General features: G+C 48.4%; 6 protein-coding genes across 6 annotated transcripts; 2 read left to right on the top strand and 4 right to left on the bottom strand.

Annotated features, from left to right (window-relative positions):
- Positions 1 to 21: 21 nt before the first annotated feature.
- On the bottom strand, positions 22 to 3,198 carry BKA55DRAFT_519050 (CHAT domain-containing protein; the record flags this gene model as incomplete). The annotated part of the gene is made up of 1 exon (XM_046188313.1): positions 22 to 3,198. The coding sequence occupies one exon, from the start codon at positions 3,196 to 3,198 to the stop codon at positions 22 to 24; it is 3,177 nt and encodes a 1,058-aa protein (XP_046046096.1).
- A 517-nt stretch (positions 3,199 to 3,715) lies between these two features.
- On the top strand, positions 3,716 to 4,094 carry BKA55DRAFT_693835 (uncharacterized protein; the record flags this gene model as incomplete). Its single annotated transcript, XM_046199965.1, has 3 exons — positions 3,716 to 3,759; positions 3,808 to 3,874; positions 3,921 to 4,094. The coding sequence occupies 3 exons, from the start codon at positions 3,716 to 3,718 to the stop codon at positions 4,092 to 4,094; spliced, it is 285 nt and encodes a 94-aa protein (XP_046046095.1).
- A 48-nt stretch (positions 4,095 to 4,142) lies between these two features.
- On the bottom strand, positions 4,143 to 7,366 carry BKA55DRAFT_596879 (caspase domain-containing protein; the record flags this gene model as incomplete). Its single annotated transcript, XM_046196003.1, has 3 exons — positions 4,143 to 4,556; positions 4,592 to 6,225; positions 7,240 to 7,366. The coding sequence occupies 3 exons, from the start codon at positions 7,364 to 7,366 to the stop codon at positions 4,143 to 4,145; spliced, it is 2,175 nt and encodes a 724-aa protein (XP_046046094.1).
- Positions 7,367 to 8,872: 1,506 nt separating this feature from the next.
- On the top strand, positions 8,873 to 9,997 carry BKA55DRAFT_519135 (chaperonin 10-like protein; the record flags this gene model as incomplete). Its single annotated transcript, XM_046188318.1, has 2 exons — positions 8,873 to 8,975; positions 9,027 to 9,997. The coding sequence occupies 2 exons, from the start codon at positions 8,873 to 8,875 to the stop codon at positions 9,995 to 9,997; spliced, it is 1,074 nt and encodes a 357-aa protein (XP_046046093.1).
- Positions 9,998 to 10,129: 132 nt separating this feature from the next.
- BKA55DRAFT_596877 (uncharacterized protein) lies at positions 10,130 to 11,589 on the bottom strand (the record flags this gene model as incomplete). The annotated part of the gene is made up of 2 exons (XM_046196002.1): positions 10,130 to 11,220; positions 11,280 to 11,589. 2 exons carry the CDS (start codon positions 11,587 to 11,589, stop codon positions 10,130 to 10,132), a joined length of 1,401 nt encoding a protein of 466 aa, XP_046046092.1.
- Positions 11,590 to 12,857: 1,268 nt separating this feature from the next.
- Positions 12,858 to 18,569, bottom strand: BKA55DRAFT_621526 (uncharacterized protein). Its single transcript, XM_046196782.1, has 15 exons — positions 18,525 to 18,569; positions 18,369 to 18,469; positions 17,885 to 18,302; positions 17,695 to 17,832; positions 17,537 to 17,640; positions 17,391 to 17,449; positions 17,295 to 17,339; positions 17,152 to 17,240; positions 16,951 to 17,097; positions 16,785 to 16,825; positions 15,165 to 16,151; positions 15,047 to 15,116; positions 14,628 to 14,987; positions 14,109 to 14,224; positions 12,858 to 14,055 (listed from the first exon to the last, which is right to left on the bottom strand). Exons 2-15 carry the CDS (start codon positions 18,383 to 18,385, stop codon positions 12,948 to 12,950), a joined length of 3,699 nt encoding a protein of 1,232 aa, XP_046046091.1. The 5' UTR covers positions 18,386 to 18,469; positions 18,525 to 18,569; the 3' UTR covers positions 12,858 to 12,947.

Below are 18,569 nucleotides of genomic sequence, written 5' to 3'. Positions count from 1 at the left end.
TGAGTCAAATGACATGTTTATCTATACTCCATAGTGTACATAGGGTGCCCAATCAGCCAAACCAAGGTTATCGTCTGTACCGCCGATCAAAGATGCGTCTCTGACCAAACGTAAGAGAGACTCTTTGGGTGTATCATTGCCATTGGATACAATAGTGATTCCTGCGCTTTGGTAACTCTCATCCTGCCCCATCCACCTCCTTCTCAGCTCACGCGTTGCTTTGTGTAGACCCTGACAGATAGAATCATCCGATATACCCGAGTTCAGCAGCTCCTGATACGTCATCTTGGCCATTTCGACAGACAGATCATCTTGCACATTCCACAACGTGCCAATGACATGCCTGAACCCAGCAATTTGAAACGCGCTGATGAGGTTGATATTCTCGTCGAATGACGTCTCGTCTTTGATCTGGCCGGTGCCACATGCCGATAGGTATGCAAGGAAGGGTGCTCTTTGACGAATATTCATATCTAAAAGGTCAGAAACCTTGAGCGAGTCTTTTTCCCAGTCTTCCAGCAACAAGCAGCTCCTGGATGGATCGTCTGCATGAGCGAGGCCATGGCCAGCAAAGTGGAAGATTTTGCAATCTGGGAGATATCGGATAACTTCTTTCTTGGTACGGACGGGCATGATTGACTTGAGCTCCATAGACCGGATGGTACCGCCTATTAAGTCTATCTCCTCGTTGGCAAAAGAAAGCGTATCATGGCCTGGTGTATGTTCCATTGCAACAAGCAGTGCCTGATCAGAGCTGGATGGCTGGAAGGACTCCCGACGTCCACGGATTATGTTGCGGATTGACGAGCCGTATGAAGAAATGACCCTTTCAAGTACGGCTTCAGAACCTTGTTGCCCATGGTATCCTGCTGCATGGAGGGGAAGTTGAACTAAAGGACCTGTCGGGATCCACCAGACGTGAGGCCAATTATCCATCGGTGGAGGTTGAGTAAAACCTAACATATTGAGTATAGGGCTCATAATGGTATCCCAGAGCCACTCGAGGGTCTGCGAAGTTGCCAGGGTCCAGGGTTTTATTCTGCGCTCCAATTCTTCGAGAGCTATACTCGAGAGTTCCAATGCACGAACCTGGCTGTTTGAGACCAGTAGAGCATGACAACGAAGCCTGCTGACGTTGATTACAACAATCGGACCACGCTCTGATGCTTTGTAGATTTCATCTTCATTATGTGAAAGCATGAAGTCTTCATATCCAGGCAACTTGCGGATCTCAACTGCCAGCTCAGTAAATTCCTTGGCTGCAGCATGTCTTCGATTAATCGACGCTTGTGACTGCGCATCCGTCGTCTTACCATGCTCAGCACGCCGGTCCAATTCGCTTTGTAAAGTACGATATTTTTCTGCAAGAATCGGATGCTGCCTCGCAAGGTCTTGCACGTCGCTGCGCATGTCTTGTAATGACGCGCCAATGATACCACGACCTTGTTCGAGAAGTTGCAAGGCTATCATCGGGGATTGGCCCGCTTGTAATGCTGCTGCTGCCGCGTCGGAGGCTAGCCCAACTACTTTGCCAAGGACATACTGTCGATCTTGATTCTCATGGGACCATGATACAAGCTTTGGGATTAGGCTTACTGCGAGCTTTGCAGTATCGTAGAGTTGCTGGTTATCTGAAGAGTTGGAGAGAATGGTTTGGCCAGCTGTAATACGATCCTCCGTCGCTGACATCTCGTGATTAAGAGCCAGTTCGTAGTTTGTAATGGACTCTTCCAAATCATGCTCGTCTCCTGTCGTGGTATAAAGGTCCAGGAAGTAGCTGGCAAGGCTGTTTAGCCACGCTGCTCTGAGGGGATGGTCCTCTGACATCAAGCTCAAAGCTTCCTCGGCGTTGCGAATGGCCTCCTCGAGATCAGAAAAGTCTCCGGTATGCTCGTATCGATCCCCCAGTTGGTTCCCCAAGATGTTCAGATAGTCTGCTCTTTCGGAATGGTCCAATGGCATTATCTTTATGGCTCTTTTCTCCAGTTCAATAGCCTCATCCACATCATCCAGATCTTCTGTTCTTGAGAATCTGTCCCCCAACTTGATTGCGAGGTTGTAAAGTCGCTCAGGGTTCTCAGGCTCCAGGTCCAACGACTTTCTGGCGCATTCAATGGCTTCATCAATGTCGGCAACATCTTCTGTTCTCAGATACCTGTCACCGAGGCGGTTCCCCAGATTTGTCAAGATCCGGCCTTGATTGTCACCAGTGGGCGTGAGTTTGAGGGCCAGTCTTTCCAGGCGAATCGCTTCTTCGAGGTCGGCCAATCCTTCAGTCTTCAGATACTGGCAGCCGAACAGTCGGCCTAGGCAGTGCAGCCATCTGGGTTTCCAGTGTCTTTCGGGAATCAAGGCGAGTGCTTCGGTAGCAACCACAAATGCCTCCTCGAGATAAGATTCATCTTCAGTTCTTTCATGGAGAATACATAGGTGGTTGGCTCTTGTTATCATCCATCCAACTTTGCCTGAATTTGTAACTGATGAATCAGTCACCTTCTTATGAAGTTCCACGCATTCTTCCAAATCCTGTAGCTCGCCATTCCATCTATATCGGTTATAGAGAGTTTGGATCAAATTCTTCAGCGCGTCTTCATTCCTAGGTTTCATTTCAACGACCTGTCTCATAATCTGGATACTCTCGTTTAAGTCTGAGATTTCTCCCGTGATCTCTGATCTTTTGTTGAGCTTCGAGCCCAAAGCAGTCAGCCTGACTGCCATCTGGGTACTGCTATTAGAGTCCGTCGCCTCAAGTGACAGCCTCTGGTAGTGGATTGTTTGGTCAAAATCGGCGAGATCTTCCGTCTCTTCGTACTTTTCTTCGAATAGAAACTCAAGTCTCCTGAGGAATACAATTCTTCGGGGATCATTCTCTGGTGTTAAGTTCAACGCCTGGATTCCCAGCTCTATGGCTTCCTCCATATCATTGAGATCTTCTGTCTCAGCAAACCGATCGCTAAGTTCATTGCTAAGTAGATGTGATTGAAGAGCCCTGTTTTGGTGATCTTCGGGCGGAATCAATGCAAGCATTTCCCTTCGCACCTTGAGGGACTCATTGAGATAATGTACATCCTCGGTAACTGTAAATTGTTCTTTGAGTTGTTTGACGAGATCATTTAATACGGAAAGTCTTGCTTTGCCATTATCAACGCCGTTCTCCAGCTTCTCCCTTAGGGTATCAATTGCTTGGATAGGTTCCATGTTCTCGTGTAAATTAGCGCAAGTCCATAGTGCTACAGCGGAGGTAATAGTGCTCGCTTACAACCTTTGCGGAAAGGATTATGATAGCTCACAGGGTCGTGTAACCTCCTGCAGAATGTCATCACCACTAGAAGGCAGTGCCCTACCCTCTTAGCATTTCGATAAGACGAAGAGTACATTAGTTGCTGATTGGCCACAGAAATATCGCAAACCAGTAAACATTTTTAATAGGTGGAGAAAAGCTCATGGTGTGTTACAACTGCTTTATTGCTGCTACTGCATGATGTCTCGCTTAGAACCAGTTTCTAGTGTATCGCCTTTTCCGTAGTTTGCCTGATGGGTCGCATGACGATTGAGCCGCATTTGCTGGCCGGTTTCTAAAATCTCAGCACTTGGGTTCAGCCTCTACTACTTTGAATCTTTGATCTGCTGCTAGTACGGGATAGGCCTAGGTAGCTACTCCAATTGATCCCTCGTCTCAGTGCATCCGTTTGAGTTTGACTCCACCATATTCACGATGAAGGATTCGTCCGAGGACCAAAAAGCTCCGATTGAATCAAAGTACGTTATACTTTCCAGCATAGCGTGTTATCACTAATCGTCGCATAGTCAACAGGATGCACCGGAAGTGGAGATGATTGATGGAGGTCGTCCAACCATCAGAAGCTTCGCTACGGTATGTTTCTCTGGCAAGAGGCCCCTACCTAGCTAATATCCCTTAGACTATGAAGCTCAGACCAAATGACATGGTCAAGGTGCTCTCAAACGGATTAACATACACAGTGTCGGAAGTAAGAGGAGGAAAGTATATCCTGTGCGACGACAGCGGCAAGGAGGTTATGCAGGGGCGCGAGTATGATGAGAGCGAGTTGGAATTGGTAGATGATCCTTTCTAAAGCCTGTTCTGGTGCGGAATCTAGACATACGCCTTGAGCAACCATATGTTAGTTGACGGAGGTTCGGATTACAAAATTGTGCGACATCCATGCCCCCTTATTTCCAGCACTCCTTATCCTTCCCCCAGTATTCAAGTGCTTGATAAAGTCAGAGAGTATCTCGGCGCTTGCAGACGAATTCCTCAAGCTTGGTTTCATCCCCAATTCCGGCAAAACCATACCCGGAAACGAAATTGGTTTGTCAGTGATAAAGACCTTGATGACATCTCGAGCCTGGGTCCGCAAATTGAGATGACTTGGAATCGTCATTTTCAGTTTTATCTCCTTATGGCCACTCTTATGGCCAAGAGATAGTGGTACGAGAACATAGTCGTCACCTCCAGAACCGGAGACCAGATTGTTCACCCCCCAAGAAGGGACAAAGTCAAAGACGGCCATGTAGAGAGGGTGATCCGCATGGTTCTCGATATTGAATCCAAAGGTCCCCCATCTGAAACTCTGAAGATACCATCCGGGGCGCATTCCACAATTGACTTAATAGTGTATTTCTCCCTGAACTCTGGGGATGGAAATAGATTACCTAAGCCCTCGAAGTACTTAAATGTTGCAACGTGTTGAAGAGTCTCCATCATCATGGAAAATGAATCGCCCAAGCCAGCCTCGATGGTAGGTAGCTGAAGCATGTTCTCTTGTGCTTCACCGACGATTTCGTATGCGTTGGATTTGTCGATGGTCAGCTGAAATATACAAAGGTCCTTCTCACCCTCTTCTGTGATTGTTTCAAAGTACTGTAACAGTTTTGACCTGTCTACCCACTTCTTTTCATGCATTAACTCCTCTGGAAGCCAGACTTTAATGCGTTCCGAAGAAACTGTAGATAGCTGGGTGGCCTTCAATATTTCCAGATCTTTCATGCTGAATGGGAAGGCTGGAGACGGTGTTCGAATGTCTTGAAACATTATCAGCTCAGACTCAAAAGCCCAAACATTCGAGACTCTGAATTGGCGTTTCGCATGATGTCTTCGACTTGAGGCAGGTGAAAGAGTTTTATAAATAGCAAACTCATCGCCAATTGAGATTCCATGGACCTGTCCAGCTTTTATGAAGATCTTCGAACCTTCTATCTTGTTCACTGGTAAGGTAGTCAGGGAGACTGGGTTTAGAAGCAAACCAAAGAACGAAAGGCGAGTATTGCCGTAGCGCATTGGAGTCTGACTGCAACCCGACGCCTGCATCATAGAAACGACCATTTCGTGAAGCGATCGGTGCGACACAGCCTCTTCCACCTTTGCCAAGGTAGTAAGGCCTTTGAGAAGGTGATGGGTGAGTGCACCTCGCTTCTGGGTTTTGTTGACAAGAACTTCCATAGCCTTTTCGTGGGGACCACAAGCCGTTAGAATAGTGTAGCCCTGAGTATTGACAAGCCAGTCTCTATCGATTCTTGCATCTCTCCCGGGGATACCCAGTGCTGCTTTGAATTCTTGCTCCTGTTCAGCTCTGTCGGCATCGAACGATGGATCGTATTCCATAGCCCGGACTCGGTCGCCTCGACTTACGGCACCTGAAAAACAGCAATCCAAAGCCACTGTGACAACAAGGCCTTTGTCTACCATTCTTCTTAGAGCCTGGGCTAAATAGCGCCCGCGAAAGTAGCTAGCTCCATGCTCGTCATTTTCATAAAGAACAAGGCCTAACTCGCCGAAGCCAGTTTCGCCAATGTTTCCGTCTGATGGTAGTTGAGTACCGTGCCCGGAGAAGTGGATGTACACATGATCTCCAGGCTTTGCAGAATCGATGATTTTGCGAAGATGTTTGAGTACATTGGCTCTGGTTGGCCTGCTTTCGACTGACTCAGGTGGATCTTTATTGAACTGATGATCCTTCGGTACGGTGGCTGTGAGCACGGAAGTTTGAATAGCCGTAGCGCTATGCTGTTCCAGATAGGCCCTGATGTCGCTAACGTCGTCAACACTGCCACAAAGATGCCGATCTTTGGGGTAATAGTTGATCCCAATCATCAGAGCCCAGCGGACTGTAGAATTTTCAGTAGTCGCCATGGGAAAGCCGTAGCAGGGACCACGATTCGACCGTCCACATATATGACCTGATTCAGAAAGAATGAGAAGTTGAACTGTTGGACGATAAGCATTGTAGGTTATGCAAAATCCCTGATATTATTGTGGCTGAGCTGACGCCCCAACGGAACAACCGAGCCTATAAGCAGGACTGCTCAAAGAGGCAGCTTGTCCAGCTAAAACATACAACTCCAATCACAAATGCAGCATATCTCAGAACTGTCTTGTACTTAATGGGGTTGAAAAAATACCTAATTAGGCTCCCTCAACCACTTCAACATAACCCCGCCGACAGTTACATTTTCAACAACAGCCCTGGTAAAATCGAACTTCAAGGACAGAAGCAATATGTCACAAACAATTGCTTCCGATATAGAATTAGGCCACTGCAACAATCAAGCATCGTCAACCATAGGTACGACAACGCAGACAAGTAGCAGATGGGCCTTCGAGTGGCCAAATCTAGTCTGGCCATCATGTGACGTTTTCTCACTGCCTGTATCACTCTTTTGGACCCAATGTCCTCCAGCGATGCAACTACCGCAGAGTAAGCAAGCCTATCATTTTTCCTTGTGTACATTTAAGGCTAACTTCTACCAAGTCGAGGACTACCCTAATGGATACCCGCAGTTTTCGTCTTTAATATCTTCTCATGAGTCCTTTTTCGTCGCACGCAGATTTCTCAATGTTCGTGCTCGATTACTACTTCTTAAGCAGAATCGTGTTGTCGAACTAGAGAGCAAGCTGCATAAGATCGATAGGGATGAAGACAGGCCACTGTTCCTCGGTAGTTCTCAGCGGGATGAGAACAAAGACAGAGCTAAAGTGCTTGTTGAGCTTGACGAAGCTCTGGAAGATCTCGGTAAGATGTCCTTGGCCAGCTACGGTGGTCTTGAAGTTGAACTAACGCGCCTAGACAAGTTCCTATTAAGAAGTCGACAAATCTCAGAACTCGAACAAGCCGATCCTCGTGCTGTGACGAATCTGCAAAACTGGGTCAATGGCACGGGATCTATCGCACGAGCAGAAAGCAGGTTTTTGAACTATCCACCCGAAGAGCTACTTAGTACCAGTCCCCGGGACGAATCTGCCATGATAGGACTTGAGAACAACGTGGCTGAGAATCTGCTTCGCTTGCGAGATTACTTCTTCCCGGTACGTCGTCCCATGCAGTAGTTGTAGGACATTCCCTGTCATACTGACACAATTCACAGAACTATTCTCCGAAAGTCTCAAGAGACAGCGCCCATATTTATATCCCCACAAGGCCGTCTGCGGCTTCTATCTCTCGTGCCTTGATGACGCCCATTATTGTCATCATGCTATTGGCCCCTGTCATTCTATGCTCCTACCTAAACAGCACATCATCACGACTCTTTGCTGTTGGTGGTGCAACGGTATTCTTCATTGCGATGATTTCTGGTGGCACGAGAATGAAGAGTCAAGAACTGATAATCGCGGGAGCCACGTAAGTTGTACCTTATGTCCTTTATGTACTTCCTACTGACCCTTTTAGATACGCTACTGTCCTTACAGTTTTCCTCTCGGAATCTTCGGTCTTGCCTGGGTGAAATAGCTGTTGCTATAGATATTATCGAACCAGAAGGCGGAGTATTTTTTGGAGGTGCAGCAGCCATATGAAGGTCCGGGATAAGCCTTGCAATTAACTGTTGATCAGGTTGGAATATGGAGGTGGGTTGAGGCTCATGCTACTGCAGCCAATCCTTGAAAGGGAGAAAAAGGCGGCCAGTTGAAATAGCGTTATGAATGGTTTGTATTATACCTGACCTTAGATGGATCCCCATTTTCCTGGCATATAGATATTATACAATGTTTCCCTCTAGAGACTTGAGGTTTGCTACTTAGGTATGTATTTTATTGAGCCGCCGTATCTAAACTTTTCTGTTACTTATCATAAATGTTCTGAGTTTTCTTCCCTCCCGTAACCAACATACATAAGTCATAGAAATCCTTACCAAGTTGCACTCTGCAGTGCACAATAATCTCGCTCGCCGCCACTTCGCGACCCAAGCAAGGAGACTTCACGACCGTGCGAGAGGCGAAGCTTGTAGATTTGACCTCAGGCACTTGGATTACAAATTACCATGCTCAGTATCATGAACCCTTGGCTTGAATTATCTGGCAAAGACTGCACGGAAAAGTTCCGTGCCGGAAAGCGGGACCGATCGTGCTAACTAGAATTGTGTAGAAGCGGCGGAGAAACTGAAAGTCGAGGTCCCCATAGACCCCACAACAATAAGGTGCTGACACGTAAATACGCGGATCTATCAACTTCACCTGAACTCTTCTCGGAGACATATCGTTTGAGATAACAATGAAACTCTGCTCAATCGGTCTGATATTTACACCGCGTCGATGGATAAATGAACTACCGTAGAGTTACAAAGCTTTAAAGTCAAAGCTTAACGGGTCCCGGGTTCATGTAAGGCCCCGAAGCCCGGAGAGGCTAACGATTAATAGCAATGGATGTTGATCCACCAACATTACTAATGTAGGTCGAATGCCGAAGAAATGAGGTCATGTATATCATGCTACATGGCGAATTGTACTGTATAACGTTATCTATATACTGTTTCTAGTGCCATCTATAAGAAGTGTTCGGTAATTTATATCTCAACTTCAGAAGTTCAGAATTACCATACGAGTACACGCAAACGAAAGGACATACAACTCACAAACATCATGAAGGAAGCAATCGTCAAGAAAGATACATCCGTCGAGATCATCAACTCTCCGATTCCTAAGCCAGGCCCCGGCGACGTCCTCATCAAGGTTATCATCGCAGGTAAGGCAACTCATACCCTCGTTCTCACATCATAAATACTAAACCTTCAAGGCACCAACCCCAAGGATTGGAAGATCCCCATTTGGCTCGGCGAAGAGACCAACACCGGTGATGACATCGCCGGTATCGTTGAAGCCGTAGGCGAAAATGTCGTCGGCTTCCACAAAGGCGACCGCGTAGCCGCCTTCCATGAGATGAGAACTCCACACGGTGCTTTTGCCGAGTACGCCACCGCGCCATACTACACAACTTTCCATATTCCCGATTCGGTTTCTTTCGAAGAGGCTGCTACCATCCCTCTCGCCGCGTACACTTCTGTCTGCGCGTTGTTCCAGGAGCTTGAGATCCCGGAACCTTGGTCGCCACTTGCCAAGACTGAGGACAAGCGCCCTCTTCTCGTTTACGGAGCTAGTACCGCTACTGGAGCTTACGGTATCAAGCTTGCTGCAGCTGCTAATGTTCATCCAATCATTGCAGTTGGAAGCCAGCGAAGTGCATTTATCAAGCCTTTCCTTGACGAGAGCAAGGGAGACATCCTTGTTGACTACACTGCTTATAAGACCGAAGAGGAGCTGGTCAAGGCAATCCGAGAAGCTTTCAAACAGGGTGGCGCTCCAGATGGTCGATGCTGGAAAGCCTTTGACAGTGTATCAGAAGATTCGACCATCAGAGTTGTCACCAAGGCTATCGCCGGTCCTCCAGACTCGACTGGCCGAAAGCCAAAATTGACCAACATCTTGATGAAGAAACAAGTCGAGGGTTCTGACCCCAGTGTTGATATCGTCTTCTCAATGGTTGGTCACGTTCATGACAAGGATGAGAAGAACAAGCTCCTTGGTGTTGTATGGGGTTCAGCATTCACTAGGGGTCTTCGAGAGGGTTGGTTCACAGCTCATCCTTACGTCGTGGGTAAGAACGGCCTTGAGGGATTGTCTGATGGTCTTAAGGGTTTGAAGGAGGGTAAGACGCGGGCGCAGAAGTTTTTGACTGTTGTTGGCGAGACACCAGGTGCCAGTGGTTGAGCATGTATCTGTTCGGATAGTTTGTTATTTTATTAAACCTTCTTTGCTAAGACAGCCTGGCTTATCCCAAGATGGTGCCAAGGTTATCTCAAGACAGTGCTCAGTAAGATTATTTATAAACTAATCAATGACTTAAACCCCATGCCTACTGCTTTGCAACCACTCTTGCAACCCCCGCTGCGCAGCCTCCATTCCCTCCCGAACAATCTTGGCCGACTCCTCAGCAGCTTGAAAAGCTGATTCAGACGCAGCAACCGCTTTCTTTGCCTCTTCAATCTCACCATTCGTCGCCATAGTCACAGCCTCTTCAGCCCTTCTCGCAGCTGCACCGCCAGCCCATGCCGCTCTGCGCTCAGCATCTTGAATCGCTGCAACTGTGTCACTAACAGACTTGGCTGCGTTAGAAGCATTCTCAGCTGTATGCTCTGCATGGCGACGGGAGACTTCATCTTGTCGTGCTGCATTCTCTGAACCTCGGACGGAAGCTTGGGCTGCGCGGAGGAGCGCGACTGTTTCTCTTGCGCGCTCATGAGCAGTTTCGGCAGATTGTCTGAAGTATGTGGCTAATCGCTCATTTTCAGCTTTCTGCTTGTCATCGACTTTTTCTGTTTCTTCACAGATGATAGCTGACGCTATGACCCTTTGGGCCTGAGTGACTGCATCTTCAGCTGGGGCCGTAGCTTCAGCGAGAGCAGACCAGGCACGAGATGCGCAATCGAAGAAGTCAGTCAGTCTAACCGAGTTCGACAGAACAGCATCGCGTCGTGCCTCAGCTGCAGCATTAACCATTTGCTCCTCATACTTTTTCGCCATGGCACCAAAGTCTCGGGCCTCTTCAGCAGCAGCCTTTGCTCGGGCTGCATTCTCGGAAACGGTCCAAGCGATGGTACGGACTTTCTCGCGGTATGCAAAGTAGATGTGGACCCAAGTACCAACAGTCACACTGATGAGGCAGAAGCCAAAGATTGGAAGTAGAGTTGGAGAGAAGAAGGGCACGACAGCTGTTAGCGACCACCAGTTGACGACGAGCCAGTATGTCTGGGCATGTTCAAGGTAGCAGAAGCGAAGAGGTCCATAAATCTTGCTGATGGGAGCAAAGAGGTATGCAGCGGCTGACACGGCGGCAGCGATGCCGACGAACATGTATTGAACCCATGGTTGGAAGGGAAGAGGCAGGTCGTAGTAGAGGGTCAGGTAGTAAGCCAAAGACATCAATGAGCCCACTGAAATGAACACACAACATCAGTACCTCGTGAGTTGCTCCCAGAATGACTAGTCTTACCTTTGAAGTATGTCCCGACCCGACTGGAGATCGTCTTGAAGTCAAAAAAGGGTCCTAGCAATAACTTCCAAGAAAGGGTGCTGGTACTGTCTTGGCCATTAGGAAGGGTCCAAATGCCACCGAAATACAGGGCGACGATAAGAATCAATGGGCTCGATATTTGTGAAAGAATAACATTAAGGTCTGGAAAAATAGTGAATTGGTTTAGAACAAGTGCGACGAATATCGCAGTCTTGATATGGGGCACGATTAACCTGGAGAGCGACTCCAGAGCAGGAAACAAGTCCTCGCTAGAATTAGATGAAGTCATGGCTTCTGAAATTAAAAAAAAAAAAAAAACAAGTTTAAGTTGAGGTTGAAGAGAATCTACTGAGAAATCGGGGATTTTATTCTTCATTTTAGACCGAAAGTGAGGCGCTCAGTGCCCAACTCAACGTGCAGCTGCAGCATGCATAACGACGTGGAATGCAGAGCCGAGATTTTAATCCAATCGTAGTCGGCCAGCTTTGTTTACCGTAGGGCATTCGAATGGAGAAATCCACAGATTTACGTTCAAAATAATCAATTGGTATACGAAATGTCCTTCTTGCCATATGCACAGGCCTGATCCATGTTAGGCCGCAAGCTTTCTTACGCGGCTGGGCTCGGTGGAGATGGCCTCATTTTGCCTGTTCCGCTTAGGCTGAGGGTCCCGCCTAGACTACACTTAATGGCTGAGAATACTCACAGTGGCACGAAAAAGACGGAGAGGATTTAGTGGTAATTGTATATTTATTAGTTTATTATTTGTGGTATCTTGTACGGCCCGGGTGTACTAGCCACCCATCCTGCAGTTCAACGCCTCAAGCGGAATTATTCAGGTCTCAATCCTCCACTGTGAGAAGCCCTCATCGCTCGGTCCTCCTTATGTGTTTTTTTCTTCTATTTTGATGAGAACGGATCATCTTCGAAGCTACAGACAATGATTAGCACGCACGTCATCTCAAGAGAATCATCAAACCTACAAGGTATTTCCGAATCCATCGTCACATACGCTTCTGCCTTGTACCAACGTGCAACCAGAACCTTCGAGTACAACTCGACCGCCGGGTCCACGGACCAAGGGAGCGGCCATGGCTGTTGAGAGGAAAGAAAGTAAGGCTATTGATGAGATTCTCATGTTGGGCAGAATGGTGATGCTGTCAAGAATGTGGAATGAGAGGTTTGTGAAGGAAAAATGGATTGATGCTGGATGAGAGTAGACTAATTTCTGGGAAGCAGGAGCTGATGATTTAAGTACTTCTCGTGGCTAGAGGAATGATTGGATTTAGCTATTGAAACAGAAATGTGATATCGTGAGTCCCTGGTTTCAGCCTCGAGCAAAGCGACGTTTCGGCCTCAGCTAACATCCCTGTCGAAACAAACCCCAGGTTTCAGCTTCACTTTCTCGTCACATACCCTAGATACCTAACTTTTTAAGCATCATTTCAACCTTGAGTGCTTAACTTGTAGCGTTTTACACTACAACAAGCATGGGATGCTGGATTGGGTGACAAAAGAATGAAACGTAGTTTTACAACAAAATTCTTTGTTATGTAACATATATCTAGCTGCAGCGCCGACGAAACATTCTAGTTGTCATCTTCACTCAATTTCAGTTGGATTATCTGAACACTCCGGTTGCTTTTCTTAATGCTTAAACAATCGTTTCTCCCCTAACTCGAACTTCTGCAGCACGCCCTCGCAGGGAGGCCCCTTGCAAACTGTGATGGCGCGCTCCAACAGATCATAAATGACGAAAGCGACTGTCATGTTCTGCTTGGAGGTATATCCAGTTAGGACAGCGCTAGGCGTGTTCCTCTGGTTCACATTCGGATGATTGCACAAACTCTCAGGGTAAGCCAGATGGTCCGAGAAAGCCGACCTAATCTTTTCCGGAGTCAGTCTCCCCGCCGCGCAATCAGCCCTCACTCCCTTCTCGGCTCGCAAGCATCTGAACCAGCTGCTCCCACCAGGATATCGATCAAACACATCATCGCGGCTCAGAAACTCAGGACTGAGGAAGTGATTGCTGTGGATGAGGTAGTTGTCGTCGATGTTTCCATAGAACTTGTACATACGGCTTGGCGCGACCTCCATGGCCATTGCGAACCCTTCGGCTGTCGAGACGTGCAGGTTTCCTGAGACGTGGCGGGGGAAGGCATTGATAGCCACCAAACCCTCAGCGTAGTTGCCATACTCAAGGAAAACGCGCCTGGCTACGGAGAGAGGCAGGACGAGCTTGGGGTCTTTTACTTCGTGATAGACTCCGTCTTGATCAACATGTGAAATGGGTACGTAGTCTTCGCTCGAGAGCAGTGAGTTTGCGGTGACTGACATGCCGGCCGAGTTCATCCCACTGCGAATCAGCTGACCCGCCTCAGTGAGGATGAACATTGATGGCCGGTCCTCAGACGGGTCTGGGTGCACTTCGAGGTAGATGATGAGGTCTTGGTTGTAAAGATGGCTGGACATGTCCCAGTTATGCACAGCCAAAGCACGACCAGATGCCACTGCGTCGGGAGGGAAGAAGCCACTCGTGCATTCATCATGCCCGTTCAGGTCTTGAGGAGTCTTGCCGCCATCTTGCAGCCGATACATGCATCTACCTAGGTCGTATCGAGCATTGAGCATGATGACCTCTTCGATCGTCACGCCTGCTCCATCTGCAATGCCCCTGATCTCTTCGAGTCCAGTGGGGTAGAACTTCTCAAAGGCTGGCAGGTAGACGGTTTCGATGATCTTGGAAGAGATGGACCTGCGTTTGATGTTGGTTAATGTCGAAAACAGTGGTATCCATATTCTACTCACCAATGCGGGAGCTTGCCTGGAAGCTTGTAATACTCGATATTGGCACGGACCTTGTCAGCCACTTGTCTTCCATGCGACAGGCCTCTCTCATAGGGCGTGCCTTCGACGACAATGTGCTGGTAGCACGTAGGACGAGAAACTTCAGTGACAGGGGTCTCGGATGACGGCATGTTGTAGGGCAGTAGATGGTAAGATGAGAATATTGAAGAATTATCGAGTATCGCTTCTCTAACATGTATTCTTATATAAAAAGGCCCCGATGGAGCGTTAATGGGGTGCTCCAGGGTAGTGATTAATCGTTGGCTGTCTCTGCTAGCGCGTCGCCCGATTGTCCCAAACAGGTCAAATCGGCGACGGTCCCAGCCGCCGGTCGCTTGCTTGCCACCAAGGGCGGAAGAGGCTATGGCGGAACTAAACCTAACCTTCTGGCGTAGGTCAAATCACAAAATCGGCGCCCATGTCTTGGGCTATTTGGGAAAGATTCGCGCGGCAGCCCGTCCCCTCCTCGGCGGCATGCACCTTTTCGACAAAGGCACATGCGTTGACATAATGCTTTCCAGCCTGACAACAGTCCTTGATAAGCTGTAGCGCCCAGTCTCTGTAGATAGGATCCTTTGCCTCAATCGCGGCCATGATGAGTGGTATAGGCCATATCTTGGTCGGGGGCGCTTCCGTCCTCGGCCGCTTGAGCTTATTGTAGAAGCGGCGAGTGATGCCAATTATGTCCTCGGCATGAGAAGTATCTGTATAGGTTGCGTGCTCTGGTCGGTAGACTCTGGAGGCGTAAATAGCCACTGCGTGGAAGAGGGCGTTTGCGGTGAGGAAGATGGAGAGTACCTTATTTTCCGCCGCTTTGTCCTCGCTGATACTCGCGAGACCCTAGTTCATCATCAGCAGTGGAATTACACAGCACAAGAGCGATATTATTGTCGGCTTACCTGCTTTATATCGTCTAATGATGCTCTCGTACTTGCTTCTTGACTCTCCTCCGCCGTGTTGCTGTCGACTCTGGATATCATCCCCAGAAGAGCGACCAAGCGACAAGTAGCCACATACAGAGGCCTATGAGCTTCATCCCACCGCCGTTCTTCATTCGGGTATAGCAGCGTGTATTCTGTCTGTAGGAAGTTGTAGGACTTGTCCACCGCGAACATTAGCCCCAAGTCGTTTCCCAGACACTGAATGATGCGATCATCACCTTGTGAAAAGAGAGCAGCGCGGGCGTCAAGGAAGCAAAACCATACAGCCATTCTACCGTAAACTGATTGCGATTGGTCACCGTGGCCCCGGGTTTCCAGAAGGCAAGCTTCGAGAATCAGCATCCGTTTTAGAGAGGCTCTTCTTGAAAGCAGCAGATCGGTCCAGGCGAGGAAGTACAACGTTACTGAGACGGCATCCAGGTCATCATCTCGGGTGATAAGCTGAGGCCAAGTCTGTCTAAGCTCTTCTTCCACGCCCCCAACCCCCAGTTGGATGCCCAGTTGATCCCCGAGAGCAGCGAGACTCTTGTCATAGTGATCTAGGGCACTACTATCTGAATCCAAAGTTCCGTTACAGTAGAGATGAGCCGCTGTCCACGCGTAAAGAGCTGATATCACAAACGAGTGGCTCGAGTTGAACCGATTGAAGAAATACGTGTGATTGTTCCAGGTCTGGCCCTTGGAACTGTACTTGGACGCTAGGCTCTGGGTATAGTGCTGTGCCAGGACCCGATCGGAGACCGTCTGAGGGGAACTCGAGGACAAGCTGCCCGCGTTGAAGTCAGTGGATATTTGACCAGGCGAATCCGTTTGCGGGAGCCAAATTTGCGCAGTGCCATTGTAAAGTACTGCGGAGTCCGGACTCAAGTCCCATTGCTGGTCTGGATACGAGTCAAATATCCCATCCATCCAAGGCATCGCCGCCGCATCGAGCATTGCAAGTGATGATGGTTCCAATGAGTCCGGCGCATCCGTCTCGACTGTTGAAACGCTTGTATGGGCCTGCAGGTTCATTTCTGTACGGCTCGGTTGCCTGAGAGTGCTCTTCTTCTTCCCGCGGCGCCTCGAATGAGTTCTGATCTGCTCTGTCTCATCTCTGAACTCAAATACAGCGTGCGATGACGGCTCATAGGCGCATTTGAGGTGAGACCGTCGGCAGGGTGAGCAACGCGGTTTAAGTTGATCACAAGACAGCTTCCTTCTTGCGCAGGTGTTGCATAGGGACATGGTGAGTCGTCGTGGCAAGGGCTGTGGATGAGGATGAGGGGCGATGGAGGTGTAAGGTTACCTCGGTCTTGGAGTTTATTTTGAAGTCTGGGGTAACTAATGACTAATCGCTGATAAGCGCATCTAGAAGCACGCTAAGTACGAGGCATACTCCAAGATGTCATATATGGAGCAGTTACATAAGGAATGCGTCCAATGTTAATGATGCATCAAACGACATTTGATAGACTTCACAGCTAACTGGGAAGGTTGATGATCAATATAGAAAGATTTAAAATTTCTGCCATCTGTGCGGAGAATTGAGATCTCGAAATAGCATATGTGAGCTGTTGCATTGCGCAAACGCAAGATCCGCTATTGCCCAAGCTGAAATTGGAGGAAGAGAAGGGAAAAGAAACCCCCCCATGGGTTGATTTGTATGGCCGCCATAAAGTTGGAAGACCTTTATACTCGCACTCACCAAATATACCTAAAGGAGCCTTGCTGCCAATCCGTTAAATCCAAGTCATCCTCCGCACTGTCCGTGTTGTGAATTTCCTCCACCTGACGGCGATCTCGTCGATGGTTCTGATACTTGATATAGATGCTAAAAATGAATGGTCAGTATCTGACAGGGAACGAATGGATAGGCTCACTGACAGCAACACAGTCTCTAGGACGATCATGGCAGATACCGATGAATAGAAGCCTTTGAAAGCAGTCTGAAACTGCGGAGCCTCGCTGGTGATAAAGAATTGAGGGCCTGTGAATTGTCCAAGACAATAGCCCAGAAACATCATGACCTGCCCGAATCATCAGATGAATGAACTCACAGTCGGCGATGCATGTACACTTACACTTGCGGTGGACTTCTTGGTAAACCCTGCGATATTAGAGGAGAGCATGCTCATGCCGAGTCCGAAAGGGACCGTATTGACGTATATGACTAGACGACCCTGTGAGCAACGGTTCTAAACCATGGAAGAGACTTTAGACTTACTATAGAAAGACGCAAGTCGCCCTCTGTGGTTTGATTGCGGGAGGTCTGTAGCAGATTAGAGATTATACTTAGAGATCAAGAATGGCCGAGACTCACTGTCTACCAACACGGCTCCTATCAAGACGATAATGTTCGTTGCGATCATGACGTAGCACCTGGTGTTCTTGAAACGAGTGCAGAACCAACCACTGGTCAATAAAGGTCAGCATTGAGGGCTTGCATATGTAAAGCCGGGTGCTTACGCAAAGACTACCGAGACGAGGTGGATGGTGTTGGATGGCATGCCCATTAACGTTGCCTGGCGGCTAGAATAACCAAGAGTCTGGGTCAAAACAATCTTGGAGAACTGGGTTATCATCAGAACATGATTTCTTCACTGATTCAGGTCAAGATTGCTCACCGATGTTAGTCCTCCTCCCTGGAGACATTGAAGAAAGGCGTGTATCGCTAGTACCCACGGCTGGGGATCCATAAGGCATTCCCGGACCTGGTTCCATTTGTACTCGGTGTTTTTAATACCGGTGTGATTCTTCAGGACCTATCGTCTGTTCAGTAACGCTGTTCTTTCCTTCGCGTGATGGGCTACTTACCCTGTCAGTAGCGATGTCTCTCTCTCTCTCGTTCAAGAACCACGCCTTCAAAGGCGACGCCGGTACACCGAAAAAGACAAAAACACCCCAGAACATCGTTATCGGCCCAAAGACGAGGTAGACAACCTGCCAGACCGCGTACTTGGAACCCGAATGGTCTTTGCCCGAGACCGCGTACGTTATGGCATCAGCCATGAAAGAACCGACAGCACTGGCGGACCACCATAAAGATGTACGGAGAGGCTGCTCCTCTCGTGTCCAGTATTCAGAGATGAGAATTGTGAGGATGGGCGACATGCATGATTCGAATACACCGAGGAAGACGCGGTTGACGCAGAGTGTTGCAAATCGTTTTGTGAATGCCGTTGTGCATGCGGTGAGGCCCCAGAGAAATATCATAACACCAAAGTATCGTCCGCTATACAGAGTTTAGGACACAGGCCAGTTCCGAAATATCGATGTTTCAAAGTAGGAGAAGACGTACATAGGGAGCTTTTGCATCAAGATAGAGCTGGGGTACTGCCAAACCAGGTAGCCCAGGTAGAAGATTGAGGATGACCAGCTATATTGCTGCCCAACGAGGTTCTATGCGGATGTCAGTCGCTACATGTAGATATCTCCGAGGTACAGGTTCGATTACCAGATCCTCCTTGATGCCAAAGATGGAAGCTTCCGACAAGGCAAC

This window comes from Fusarium redolens (assembly GCF_020744475.1).
Source record: "Fusarium redolens strain MPI-CAGE-AT-0023 chromosome Unknown BKA55scaffold_14, whole genome shotgun sequence".
Taxonomy (NCBI): Eukaryota; Fungi; Ascomycota; class Sordariomycetes; order Hypocreales; family Nectriaceae; genus Fusarium; species Fusarium redolens.
The sequence above is the reverse complement of the archived record's forward strand: the minus strand, read 5'-3'. Positions and strand labels throughout refer to the sequence as shown.

Excerpts from the sequence above, each read along its gene's own strand:
- BKA55DRAFT_621526 (XM_046196782.1), bottom strand. Across the intron at positions 16,152-16,784 it reads TGGCAGCAAGGCTCCTTTAG|GCGCCGCGGGAAGAAGAAGA; the intron begins GTATATTTGGTG and ends AACTCATTCGAG. Across the intron at positions 15,117-15,164 it reads GATGAAGCTCATAGGCCTCT|AGTCGACAGCAACACGGCGG; the intron begins GTATGTGGCTAC and ends GATGATATCCAG.